Source organism: Schistocerca americana, chromosome 9 (assembly GCF_021461395.2).
Source record: "Schistocerca americana isolate TAMUIC-IGC-003095 chromosome 9, iqSchAmer2.1, whole genome shotgun sequence".
NCBI classification, from domain to species: Eukaryota; Metazoa; Arthropoda; class Insecta; order Orthoptera; family Acrididae; genus Schistocerca; species Schistocerca americana.
Window position 1 is genome coordinate 60,415,745 of NC_060127.1, and position 13,135 is coordinate 60,428,879.

The 13,135-nt window shown below is 41.9% G+C and overlaps 1 protein-coding gene across 7 annotated transcripts in view; it reads left to right on the forward strand.

The window, feature by feature from the left end:
• Positions 1-13,135, forward strand: part of LOC124551072 (zinc finger protein 271-like) — a 114,736-nt gene that overhangs the window by 66,051 nt on the left and 35,550 nt on the right. For all 7 annotated transcript variants that reach the window (XR_006967767.1, XR_006967766.1, XM_047125962.1 and 4 more), the window contains exons 4-5: positions 2,187-2,246; positions 9,130-9,231. Coding sequence is in view for 5 of the 7 variants with exons in the window: in XM_047125962.1 (XP_046981918.1) it covers positions 2,187-2,246; positions 9,130-9,231 (162 nt within the window). In the remaining 2 variants the exon portion in view is untranslated. The remainder of the gene's footprint in view (positions 1-2,186; positions 2,247-9,129; positions 9,232-13,135) is intronic.

Here is a 13,135-nt window from a genome sequence, read left to right on the forward strand (position 1 = left end):
CCCTGTACAACCACCCCTCACTCTCCCTGTACAATAACCCCTCACTCTCCCTGTACAATAACCCCTCATCGTCCCAAAACACTACCCCCTCTCTCTCTCTCCCTCTCTCCCCCTCTCTCTCTCTCTCTCTCTCTCTCTCTCTCTCTCTCTCTCTCTCTCCTCCCCCCCTACCCCTACCCCTCCCTCCTCTCCTCTGCTCTGCTCTGCTCTGCTCCATTACCAAATAGACGATTCCTTCCTCTAGACATGTTGTTCCATAAATTTTCTTTTTTCCACAGTGTGCTTCAGTACCACCTAATTAGTTACAGTACTCAGTCTATCCGTTTAATCTTAAGCTTTCTTCTGTAGCATCAGAGTTGAAAAGCTCCATTCTCTTCTTATCTGAAGTGCTTTTTACCCACATTTCACTTCCATGCAAAGCTACATTCCAGACAAGTGCCTTCAAAAAAGACTTTGTGAGGTTAACATTTATATTTGACATTAACAAATTCCACTTTTTCAGAAACAATTTTCTAGCTTTAGGCAGTCTGTATTTTATATCCATTACACTTTTCCATATGCTCTATTTTTAAAGTCTCATTTCCAACTCTAATTCCCTTAGCATCTCCTAGTTTACTTTTATTGATGTTCATCTTATTACCATTTTCAAAACACTATCCATTCCATTCAGCCTCACTGTGAAGTTCTTTGCTGTCACTGAAAAAAATTAAAATGCCAATGTAAATCCTATAAGTTTATATATCCTCCCACTGAACTTTAATTCTCATTCCAAATTTCTCCTTGGTTTCCTTTGCTGCATGCTCAGTGTACAGATTGACTAAAACTGAGTGTAGGTGACACCTCAGTCTCACTCATTCTCAATTACTGCTTCCTTTCCAAGTCCTTCTCCTCTTGGAACTGCAGTACAGTGTCTGTACAGGTTGTAAATATATTTCTGCTTCCTGAATTTTATCCCTGCTACATTTAGAATTTCAGACAATGTATTCCAATAAGCATTGTCAAAAGTTTCCTACAAAACTACAAAAGCTGTTAAATGAAGGTTTTCCCTTGTTCAATCTGTCTTCCAAGTCACAGGGTCAGTAATAATGGCAACGGGTATTCCTACATTTCTCCAGAATTCAAACTGATTTTCCATAAGGTTGGCTTGTTTCCATTCTTCTGTAAATAATTCGTGTTGGTATTTTGCAACCGTGGCTTATCAAGCTTGTAGTTTGATAGTATTCACACCCGTCAGCACCTGCTGTCTTTGGAATTGGGATTATTGCATTCTTATTGATGTCTGAGGATGTGCCGCACATCTCACATACCTATAGTACATAATTTCTATATTTCTGTCACTTTCTATGGCATTGTTTTTGCATGACAGTAGAATTAATCAGCAAAGCATAAGAGAAGATAAAGTATAATGCTTTTTATGTTCAGCCTGTCACTGGGTCACACACTACTTTTGAAATCACGAAGCTGAACTGACACTATTTTTTGCACTATTTTTGAAAACACTTTATTTTGTTCTTTGCCAGAACTCTGGAACATCTGATGTAATAGGCACATGTGGGTGCAAAATCTGAAAGTATTTTCTTTTGCACTAAGTTCCTTGTAGTGGCCCTTTTCACAGGAGCTGTATATATACTACAGTAATTTAAAAGACAAATCTCTTTGCATGCTGCACTTTTTTGTAAATATATAATTTATTTGTGATCCTAAACACGTTTCGCTCTAGTAAGGCATCTTCAGTGGGTCCGTGAAATGTTACATGATATTTTATTTGTTTACACATATAGATTATAGATGTAAAACAGTTAATGGAAGTTTTTATAATAATATAATTTCAAACTGTAGCAGTCTTCTTTTATGTTTGAGTGACATGCTGTTTTTTGTCTAACTACTACAGGGTACCCACAAAATGCAAGTATCTTTGCCATCGTGCTCAGACTGCTTCAGTTCTTCTTCCAGTTGAGGTAGAGATGATTATATTATCTGTATAAGGAACGCAACGTTAAACCTTACATTTGATAGCCCCCCAGCCTCACTTAAACAAAGTAATAATAGCAAAGGGCACCAGATTACCTACAGCTGGCTGTACATGCACATTATTGAAGGGGAGGGGCAGAATGTTGGGTGGTTGTTATGTCTATGGCTTGAGCATTTATGCTCACACAAGTGTAACTCCATTTACTCCTTTTCAGGATTGGGAGGTGCCTGATGGCCACGTTAACACACAGGAGCCACTAAATGCTGTTAAAGAGGTGAGTATACCTTTACTTTTGCATTATTCTATAATTATATTTTTGTATTTTACTTTTGTTGATGTTAAATCAGATTGGGTGAGGTCGCTTGCAAGTAGTAATGCATGTAAATCATTAACAGGAAGTTAACCCCACCAAAATTTGTGACTTTGTTTTAGGAAAGGCTTGGCTTTTTGATATATGTGTAGTCTGAAATATCAGGAAAAATAATCAGGTTTAATCCATTTGACAATTACATTTACTAACATTCAATTAATAAAGTGATGACACTTGAGTGTGGACAGATTAATTTCTTAATAAAGAAAAAGGAGTACACCACTAATTTACAACTATAAAACCTAGTGATGCAGGTTGGCACTTCCCCTTGACTGAAAGAGAGCACAAGGTTCTAGGTCACGTACTTTACATCTGTATCTAATCACAGAAATAATGCAAGAATGTGCTGCTATGCCCAATAGGTCAATGGCCAACCGTTTAACTTCTATCTACTGCAAGGCTGATTGTGCTATGGCCAGAGCTGTGTATATTACCTATTCTGCTCAATGATAAGGTCCCCAGCCGGCAGTTCGTGTCATGTTGTTGTGCCGATCAGGTGCGATGTGTCTGCAACCATAGTGGCACGCGAATGCGACACAATTCCGCGAAATTATCTGGAGTTCCAGGTAAGGTACACAGCTACTCCGCAATTATTCTGTATCGCACAGCACATAGTACTCCGTCCTTATTTGACGGATGCTGAAATGCTTGTGCCACACTTCCACCAAAAACCTAGTGCAGCATGCCACTCCACTGGTGTGGTTGTCCAATTGCAACATTTTAATAAATTTTTCACCAATGAGCACTGCTCCCACTCGACAGTGAATGCACGGGAAACACCGCTTATGTCACGTCAATGTGGCCAATTGTGGTCGCCTGTGGGAGTCGCTGTTCATTTGAAGAACTTTCCAGATGCTCCCTCATCACCAGCGTCTAAATGGATACATTCCACTCATCCGCCCTACACTCAAAAAATATGTAGTGGGGGATTTTCCGCCTGTCGGGCGGCATCAAAGCCTTGCCACTGTAGGCTGCCCTGGCGGTGCCAACACTCCTGGGGTGCTGGAGGTTGTAGGATTTGACCTTTGGGGTATGGTTTCTCGCTACTCCGAGTACAATCCCGCATGAAACTATGTATTAAAAAAAGAAAAAAAAGACAAAAATTGCACTTAATGCTATGGAGCATATTCTCATAGCTCATCCCTTAGCCGTCTTCTATAGTATAGTGTGATGAACTGCAAATTTGTTCACATCCATGCTGCTATTTGTCATTACTGCCTTAATTAATTATTCAGAAAAGGAAAATGGTGATTTGTGTTGTACACAACCCCTGCTCCCAATCCCTTACCTCACGGCTCATACCCCTGTAATAGACCTAGATGCAAAACCTGTTCCATACATCCTCCCACCACCACTTACTCCAGTCCGGTCACTAACATCCCCTATATCATCAGAGGCAGGGCTACCTGTGAAACCAATCATTTGGTCTACAAGCTCAGCTGCAACTGCTGTGCTGCATTCTATGTAGTAGTGACAACCAACAAGCTGTCTGTCCACATGAGTGGCCACTGACAAACTGTGGCCAAGAAACAAGTGGACCCCCCGTTGCTGGACACGCTGCCAAACATGATATCCTTCATTTCAGTGACTGCTTCACAGCCTGTGCTCTGTGGATCATTCTCACCAACATCAGATTTTCTGAATTGCGCAGGTGGGAACTTTCCCTGCAATACATCCTATGTTCCCATAACCCTCCTGGCCATAACCTTTGTTAGTCACTGTCCTCACCCATCCAGCCCCTTCCCTGTTCCCATTCCAGCACCACAAAGCCATCATTCCACCACCACACCCAGTCTTTTTATTTCTCTTATTTTCTGCCACGCCCCCCCCCCCCCCCCCCCCACCTCCCAAACACACAATCTCCCCTGCCCTATGTCTAATCTGCAGCACTTCACTCTCCGTCTCCACACTATCGCTCCCCCTCCCCGCCCCAGCCTCCTCCTTACTCTCACCCAGTCACCACTCCCATCATGCACTGGTGCTACTCAGTGTGGCTAAATGTACTGTAAAAGTATTCAGAGTTCCTGGGACATTTAAACTCCATCCACTGTAATATAAAATTCACAGTGGAATTTGAAAAAGATGATGTTAAAAGAAGAATGGACAGATCCCTAGGTCACAGTGCATATAGAAAACTTGCTTATACTGACCCCTATTTCCACACTTTAAGTGATCACCATCCATCACAAACAAATTTGATGCTTGATAGCACTTGAACACTTCCAAACATGGAAACCTTTGCCAAATAATTGTGACATCTACCTGAAGTCCAGGCAAACTTGCAGCATCTGAAGAAGACAGCTCTAGTGTAGCAAGTGCCTGCTCCTCTAGTGCCTGAGCTTAATATATTTAAAAGACTATGTGAGGTTAATAGATCAGGGAATTTCATGTTTGCTAAACTACATTAAATTCATCAAATACAGTATTATCAGTGCGACTACAAAGTCTACCCATGAAGCACATTACATCAGCATTTGGTCAGCAATATAACTCAATCACGCCATGCTCTGCTAACTTAAGATCATTACTGTGGAGCACAGCATTCGTCATTCTGATTAATCTTTCTATGGTATGGTGTGGTATTCAAGAAGCTATTTTTTTAAAGCTGCTGTATGTTTACTAAATTAAATTGCCACACCATCTCCTTTAACGAATTGCCTGCAACAACTGTTTGTTAGTAAGTAGCCTTCTGATCTACAGTACATTATTCCACCATTTTGGTATCTTCAGCCAAGCCTCTCCATTCAGTGCCTCCTCCCTGTGTACACCACAATGCTCAATTATTTCCATCTACCATAAGGTTTCCATTCAAAAATTTTCTTTGGCCACCAATAATATGGCATTTTCAACAATATTTCCATACCAGTTTAATGATTTTCATTCAGTTTTATTTATCACTGTTTCATTTGTCTTCATTCTAGCTCTTGCTTCATCACCAGTTTTTATCTTGATTCTTGGTATTCTGCTGCTCCTTCATAAATAATTCACTTCCATGGTTATCAGTCTTCTTTTGGCGTTAGCATTTAAAGTCCATAGTTGTGACCCATAGGTTTGGACAGATTAGCCAACACACCCCTTTCTTATTGTTGCTGGAAATGTTCTTGTCCTACCAAAAAGAATTCATAATTCTCATTGCTTTTGTACTGTGTTGTTTTCTGTATTTTATTTCTGTATTATTTGAGCCACTTTTACCGATATACTAGCTGAGAAACTCGGCATTGCCCAGGTAATTATTTATGCCACTCTCCTATTAATTCATCTCCTCCTCCCTCCTCTCTCTGTCCATGTCCTCATTCTGGCCCCCACTCCAACCCCCCCTCCCTTCCAATCCCTGTCCATCTCCTCCTTCCTCTTCTCTCTATCCACTTCCTCTCCCCCCTCCTCTACCCATCTCCTCTCTCTCTCTCTCTCTCTCTCTATCTCTATCTCTATCTCTCTATCTCTTTCTTTCTCTCTCTTTCTATCCACTTCTTGCTTCCTCCTCTCTACCCATCCCCTCTCTTATCATCCATCTCTATCTTTATGCACCCCTCCTCCTTCCTCGCTCTATCAATCCCCCGTCCCTATCCATAACCTCCACCCCTCCCTCCCTCTCGCTCTATCTGCTCCTGCCCCTCTCTCTGACCATCTCCCTCCCCCCCCCCTCTGTCAATCTGCTCCTTTTCACTCTGCCCATCTCCTCCTCCCCTCTCTGCCCATCTCCTCCTCCCCTCTCTGCCCATCTCCTCCTCCCCTCTCTGCCCATCTCCTCCTCCCCTCTCTGCCCATCTCCTCCTCCCCTCTCTGCCCATCTCCTCCTCCCCTCTCTGCCCATCTCCTCCTCCCCTCTCTGCCCATCTCCTCCTCCCCTCTCTGCCCATCTCCTCCTCCCCTCTCTGCCCATCTCCTCCTCCCCTCTCTGCCCATCTCCTCCTCCCCTCTCTGCCCATCTCCTCCTCCCCTCTCTGCCCATCTCCTCCTCCCCTCTCTGCCCATCTCCTCCTCCCCTCTCTGCCCATCTCCTCCTCCCCTCTCTGCCCATCTCCTCCTCCCCTCTCTGCCCATCTCCTCCTCCCCTCTCTGCCCATCTCCTCCTCCCCTCTCTGCCCATCTCCTCCTCCCCTCTCTGCCCATCTCCTCCTCCCCTCTCTGCCCATCTCCTCCTCCCCTCTCTGCCCATCTCCTCCTCCCCTCTCTGCCCATCTCCTCCTCCCCTCTCTGCCCATCTCCTCCTCCCCTCTCTGCCCATCTCCTCCTCCCCTCTCTGCCCATCTCCTCCTCCCCTCTCTGCCCATCTCCTCCTCCCCTCTCTGCCCATCTCCTCCTCCCCTCTCTGCCCATCTCCTCCTCCCCTCTCTGCCCATCTCCTCCTCCCCCTTAAATTCCATCTCCTCCTCCCCCTTAAATTCCATCTCCTCCTCCCCCTTAAATTCCATCTCCTCCTCCCCCTTAAATTCCATCTCCTCCTCCCCCTTAAATTCCATCTCCTCCTCCCCCTTAAATTCCATCTCCTCCTCCCCCTTAAATTCCATCTCCTCCTCCCCCTTAAATTCCATCTCCTCCTCCCCCTTAAATTCCATCTCCTCCTCCCCCTTAAATTTCATCTCCTCCTCCCCCTTAAATTCCATCTCCTCCTCCCCCTTAAATTTCATCTCCTCCTCCCCCTTAAATTCCATCTCTTCGCCCCCTCTCTTTGTCAGTCTCCTCCTCTCCTATATTTCTATCCACCTCCTCCTCTTCCCTTTCTCTGTCCATTTCCTCCTCTTCCCTTTCTATGTCAGTTTCCTCCTCTCCCTCTGTCTGTTCATCTCCTCATTCCCCATGCCTCTGCCTGTCTCTTTCTTCTCCCATCTCTTTCCGTCTCCACTGCTTTCCTTTCCCCGTCCAGCTCTTCCTGTCCCTTCTCTCTGACCATTCTCCCCTCTCCTATCTCAGCCCACGTCTGCAGCTCGTGGTCTCGCGGTAGCGTTCTCGCTTCCCAAGCACGGGGTCCCGGGTTCGATTTCCGGCGGGGTCAGGGATTTTTCCTGCCTCGAGATGACTGGGTGTTATTGTGTTGTCTTCATCATCATTCATCCCCATTATGGTCGGAGGAAGGCAATGGCAAACCACCTCCACTAGGACCTTGCCTAGTAAGGCGGCGCGGGTCTCCCGCATCGCTCTCCTACGCTCTGTAAAGAAGTATGGGACTCATCATCATCATCTCAGCCCATCTTCTCCTCCTCCTATCTATGCCATCTTCTCCTTCCCCCTCGCTGTCTGTGCATCTCCTCCTTTGCCCTTCTCTTTCCAGATTATCATGCCTCCAATAAGAGGCTGATGGTTCTGGCTCCTACGGTATTTCTATCCAGATTTCAACTAATATATGCACCAGATTTGATTGGAAATGTTCCAGGGGTTTAGGATGAACATTTTACCTCTGGTGTTGCTGCATATGCACTTGTCAGATATATTTAACACATATTTAACTAATTTCACACGTATCTGTACAGACATTTCACCTGTACGTCTAGGGAATTTCTTTGTGCAGTTCCGTTTTTATGCAGCCTAATGTTTATGCTGTCATATCTCCTGAACAACGTGCTGTATAATGATAAAATTTTGCAAGTACACCCAGTGGTTATATGTGCCTGCTATCTGAAAAATGTGTTGCGAATAGTCAGTAGTAAAGAAGTAATAAACTAAATGTCTCGCTTGATGTGGCAGTTACGGATGCGTCTTAGTGTTTATGATGTCATATCTTCAGAACTGTGTGTCATAAAAAGATATATTTTCCTAGGTACATTCAGCAACTTTATACGTATGCCACTTGAGAAATGTGTCCTGAACAGAGTTAGTAGCAAAGAAGTAATAAATTTAAATGTTGTGCAGGGTGTGGCAGTTTTTCACACATTTGACATCATATTTCTGGAACTATGTGTCGTACAATGTTATATTTTTGTAGGTACCATCGGTGGCATATGTGGATGTTGTCTGCAAAAAGTGTTGCAAATAGAGTTAATAGCAATAAAGTAATAAATGTAAACATCTTGCATGATGTGATAGTATGAACACCTGAGGATGGGCACAAGCCTGAAACCGGCCGTGTGACGAATAAATAATCTTTTATTGTGACTGGTAGTAGAAATTTTTCTACACCCTATAAAGGAATAGTCACGGAGTTCAACAGCATCCACTATGGATAAAATTCAATTATTTCTTTATTTCTGACTGAGAAACCAAATACCAATTTCCGTAGATCTTGAGTCAGAATTGCCTTAATAGTGATATTTTTCAAAAAAGTGCTTCACGCGCTATTGCACCCTCTTAGGGTTGGAATTTTGAAAAATCTCCTTGTAAACAATGCCTATAGTATAAGATCCATGCTTTCTCTAAGTTTCTGTCCTTAGCAGTTTGGGCTGGGCAATGATGTTACAGTCAGTCAGCACATCAAATGGTGATAGGAGAAAGCAGACATCACATTTAAGGAAATGTGCAAGTTCTCTGTGCCATTGGCTTCTTTTATGGCAGAAGCATTGAAGGGGAAGGAACAGGAATGAAAGAAAGGGACTGGCAAGGTTTAGAAAATGGGAAGACTAAAAGCCGCTCAGAACCCCAGATCAGGGGAGGATTACCAGATGGGATGAGAAGGAAAGAAATCAGAAATGCTTTTCTTGTTGTAGCCAGCCTACATTTTATATTCTCTCTACTTCAGCCTGCATTATTTCCTGATCTAATTCCCTCGGGGTCACCCGATAGAATTATAGTGCATTGTATTACTTTTGCTTTACTATCTTGTCTTATGAGGCATTTTTCAAAACTGTTCCAGGCATGTTCACCTTCAGATGATTGTCTCGGGCCTAGAACACTCAATACTGGAAAGACAGAGGATGACGAAGATGAGGAGGCAATGAGTGAGGATGACTTTGTGGTGAGTTGTCTGGCCTGATGTGTTGTTGACTGCCATGTAAAAGTCAAGTAGTGCCATGTAGAATGTTAGATTTGCTTGTTGTGAACCGTTAGGCTAAGATAGTCTAGTGGGAAGGAACTTTTAGTAACAAATAGGTGCACCACCCAATGCCATATACTCCTTATATAGAAGTATACACTGTGTTTTAAAAAATAAATTTCCATATTCTTACAGTAGATAGTACCATCTATACTAGAAAGGAAAGGTCCTATAAAGCTATGTCTGGAAATAAATGCTTGTTAAGTATGAGCCATTTTACTTGTTCCTGGAGCAGTCAGTGATCGGTGGTGCAGGCTTTCCCCCTTTTGATGTTCATTGCTCATTTCTTATTGGTTTAGTCTGTCTGTCTGCTTAAAGGGCAGCTTCCAGATTGGCTCTTTTCAATTTGCTTCATACTTGTGTAAGGTTTGAAGCTCATTGCCCAGAAATGTTTTCCAAAGCAGTACTGAAATAACTCAATAAAATCATCTTTAAAGACTAGAAAATTTGTGAATGCTGTTAAGCACAAAACACCTATAATTGATTATCATAATCAGTGGTAGCTCAGTGCATAGTGTATAAGTCTAGAAATTGTGGAGTTCCTGGCTCAAATCTTGCTAGCAAATACTTTTTAACTTTTAAATAAATTCTTCACTCATTACCAAATAGAAATGTTAATTATGAAGTATTAAATAACATTTTTAATAAAAACTAACATGTAATTACATTTAACTACTGGTCTTCTGAAAATAAGTTAAATTTTACACAGACATGCAAAATGCTTTATTCTTAAATGGAAAAAAAACTACTGTATACTTCAACAATACTTTTCAGCCTCTATAAATATAAAAGCTTTTTATTTTCTATCTGATGTTTTCATTTTTTGAACAAAATTGCAATTACTTATTAATACTAGCTTTTTCTTACAGTTAGTAATTTAAAATAAAAACATAGTTTTATTAAAAAATTATGGTTCAGTGTTTGTTCATAAGTATTTCTACTTAAATTTAAATAAAAGTAAAAAAAATTAAAAATAATAATATTTGAACCACCAACTGTACAGTTATAGTAATTTGCACTATGTGCTTGACTGTTGTTGACTGAATTAACACATCACAAATGTTTTTTACTTAAATTCAGAAATCTTCTAATTTTTAAAGATTTTTTAGTTTATTTGAGAATTGTGGCATACTACTACAGGAAATTAATGCACTGGCACTGAGCTATAAAGCCTGTAGGTCTGAACACAATCAAAGAAAATATGACCATTAGGTCCACTTGTCAGTGCTCTGATTGTAATGCCATTGTCAGGCAGTGGCACTTACACTTGCCTTCTAAATTAGTCCATTGACATCAGCATAAGATTAATGAAGTGTGAACAGTGTAAACACTGAAATAGAACACTATTATTCAATGTGAGAAATGCCAGACATTGTATTCTGCAATGGTTTGTCTAATTGTGTTAACCAACAGGTGCATTTTGTGTATGTCGGGTGACATTTTCGATACCACATTGTATCTGAAGAAATGTGTGGCAGGTTCTTTGAGTGACTTCCCGACATGCGATCATTTTCAATAAGGATAAGGAATTGCTGTAGTCTCCTCTCAGTTTACACACCAGATTTGGAGGAGCAAATGTTTTGATTTGGAGAAAATGATGCAGAGGCAAGTGTGTGTACAACGCTCTTGCATGGTCAGTTTTGCATGAATGTCCTGTGCAAGCTCTCAGGCCTCAAGACAAATAGGCAGCTTTGAGAGAAGTAGTAATGAAGGCAGAAGATGGTTGACTAGGTATAAAGCCAAGTCACAGTAGAGATCTCTGGATAACACAGGAGAAAAAGAAATTGGGGAAAGAGAAAAATATAAAGATGCAGCATATGAAACAGGTGAAAGGGATTACACGTGTCTAAAACATGAGATTGACAGAAAGTGCAAGTGATTAAGCAAGAATAGCTAAATGACAGACTGTAAAAATTTACATATCTATGGTAAAGATAGATGCAGCATATAGGAAATTAGAGAGATCTCTGCAGAAAATGGAAGTTCATACAAGGGAAGTGAGGGCAGTATTATAGAAAGAGAAGAAAAAGTAGATGAAGAGGAGATGGGAGATATGGATATTGCAGTAACATTATGATGGAACTAGTGATGGGGAGCTCGTGAATGAGTCGTTCAAATGAACGCTTCACTCCAGTGAAGTGTGAACTAACCACTCAATTTCAATGAACTGGTACTTCAAACTCTTCACAGATAGCACACTCCACACTTTTTTCTAGTTCACTCACTCTCTTCCCCTCTCCCTCCCCCAGTACATTGGTGCTACGTCACTCATTCTCCCTTCACTTCAGTCCTCCCTCTACTGCCTGTCGACGAATCGCGCGGTGTTTCTGGGGAACGATAGGGTTAGGAGGGGTACAGGTGGTGAGGGGCGAGGGGAAGGTAGCGTCAGCTGCTTCCTGCAGTGCTGACACCATTACCAGCGACTATTTGTGGTGTTATACTTCGCGTCTACGGGTAAGCTCCCGTTGGCAGCGCTTGGAGACAAATGAATATTAAAATACAAAAGAAGAGGCTGGCTGTGTGAGCACGCACAGCCAACATGAAAATAAAATGCTTACCTTATGAGTCTGGAACTGAAGCATGCGTGGAATCCACGCTTGAAAGATAATCGTTCATGTAGGAATGTTTATCTCGTACACATTATTGAAATAATTACACTAAATGTCAATTTGAGGATTGTCCTAATTAAATTTTAAAAAAAATACACATATATATTTATGAATAAACATCAACGGATTTGGTGAATCTTCAGAGATTTCCGTTTAAAAACATAATTTGTTCCACTTTTTTTCCTGTCAGGCGATTTCTTCTGTCAGTTATAAGGTGTCCTGCCTTCGAGAACACTCTTTCACATGGCGTGGAGGTTGCGACAATACACAGTCGTATTTTTGCAAGTTCAAAGAGCGAGGGGTATACTGAGAGCCGTTCAGACCACCACTGAAGTGGATTGCCTTGTCTCTGTAGCAGGGGCTCTTGTAAATATTTGTCCACTTCCACCATTGCAGCAGCTCTCGGGTGTGGATTACTCTGCAGCCTGGAAAACACTTCATCAAATTCGAGCCAGAGACTGGAAGTTGATTCAGTGGTTGGAACTGAGATTGTTGCAGTAGCAGTGGATGTGTTCGTCACATATTTCTCACAGTGCCTGATCAGGTTTAATTTCACCTTCTCAGCAGAATTTTTATCAGAAAACCATGTAATTTGAGCCGAGGATCCAATGAAGTTGCTTCTGCGAAAATGGAATTTTCCTCTATATTTCAAAATCGTCGTTTTCGGTCTCCAGCTAACTTTCCGGCCATCTGTTGCACGTCTACATGAATTTCAGTGTTACTAACAAACCTGCAACACCATTTTTTCAACGAGCGACTAAATAGTATAACTTTAGAAGCAGTGACAACATTTTCACTTGACATTTCCTCAGTGCAGTCTTTGAAAACTTTCAACAGGCCACAGGCCTGTGTTACCCTTGCAATGTCCTCTGCAGTCAGATTTGGAAGATCTGGATAATTCAGAGTGATAACTGTCATTAGGGAATTCTTAACCTCGATTATTCTTCGCAGCATATCATAGGTTGAATTCCATCTTGTAACAGTGTCCTGTTTTAGTGTCAGAACTGGCTCTTTTAACTGTTCCTGCATCTTTTTCAGTTTCGTGCAGGCCTGCGAACTTCTTTTAAAAAATTCAACATTTTTTTTTAAATTTATTCAGAATGGGTTGAATGTGCGGAAGCCCATTCTGAACAATTAAATTGAGTGTGTGCGCAAAGCAGGGGATGTGTTTCCAGGCTGTGAGTCTTATAGCTGCCACAATGTTAGCAGCATTGTCG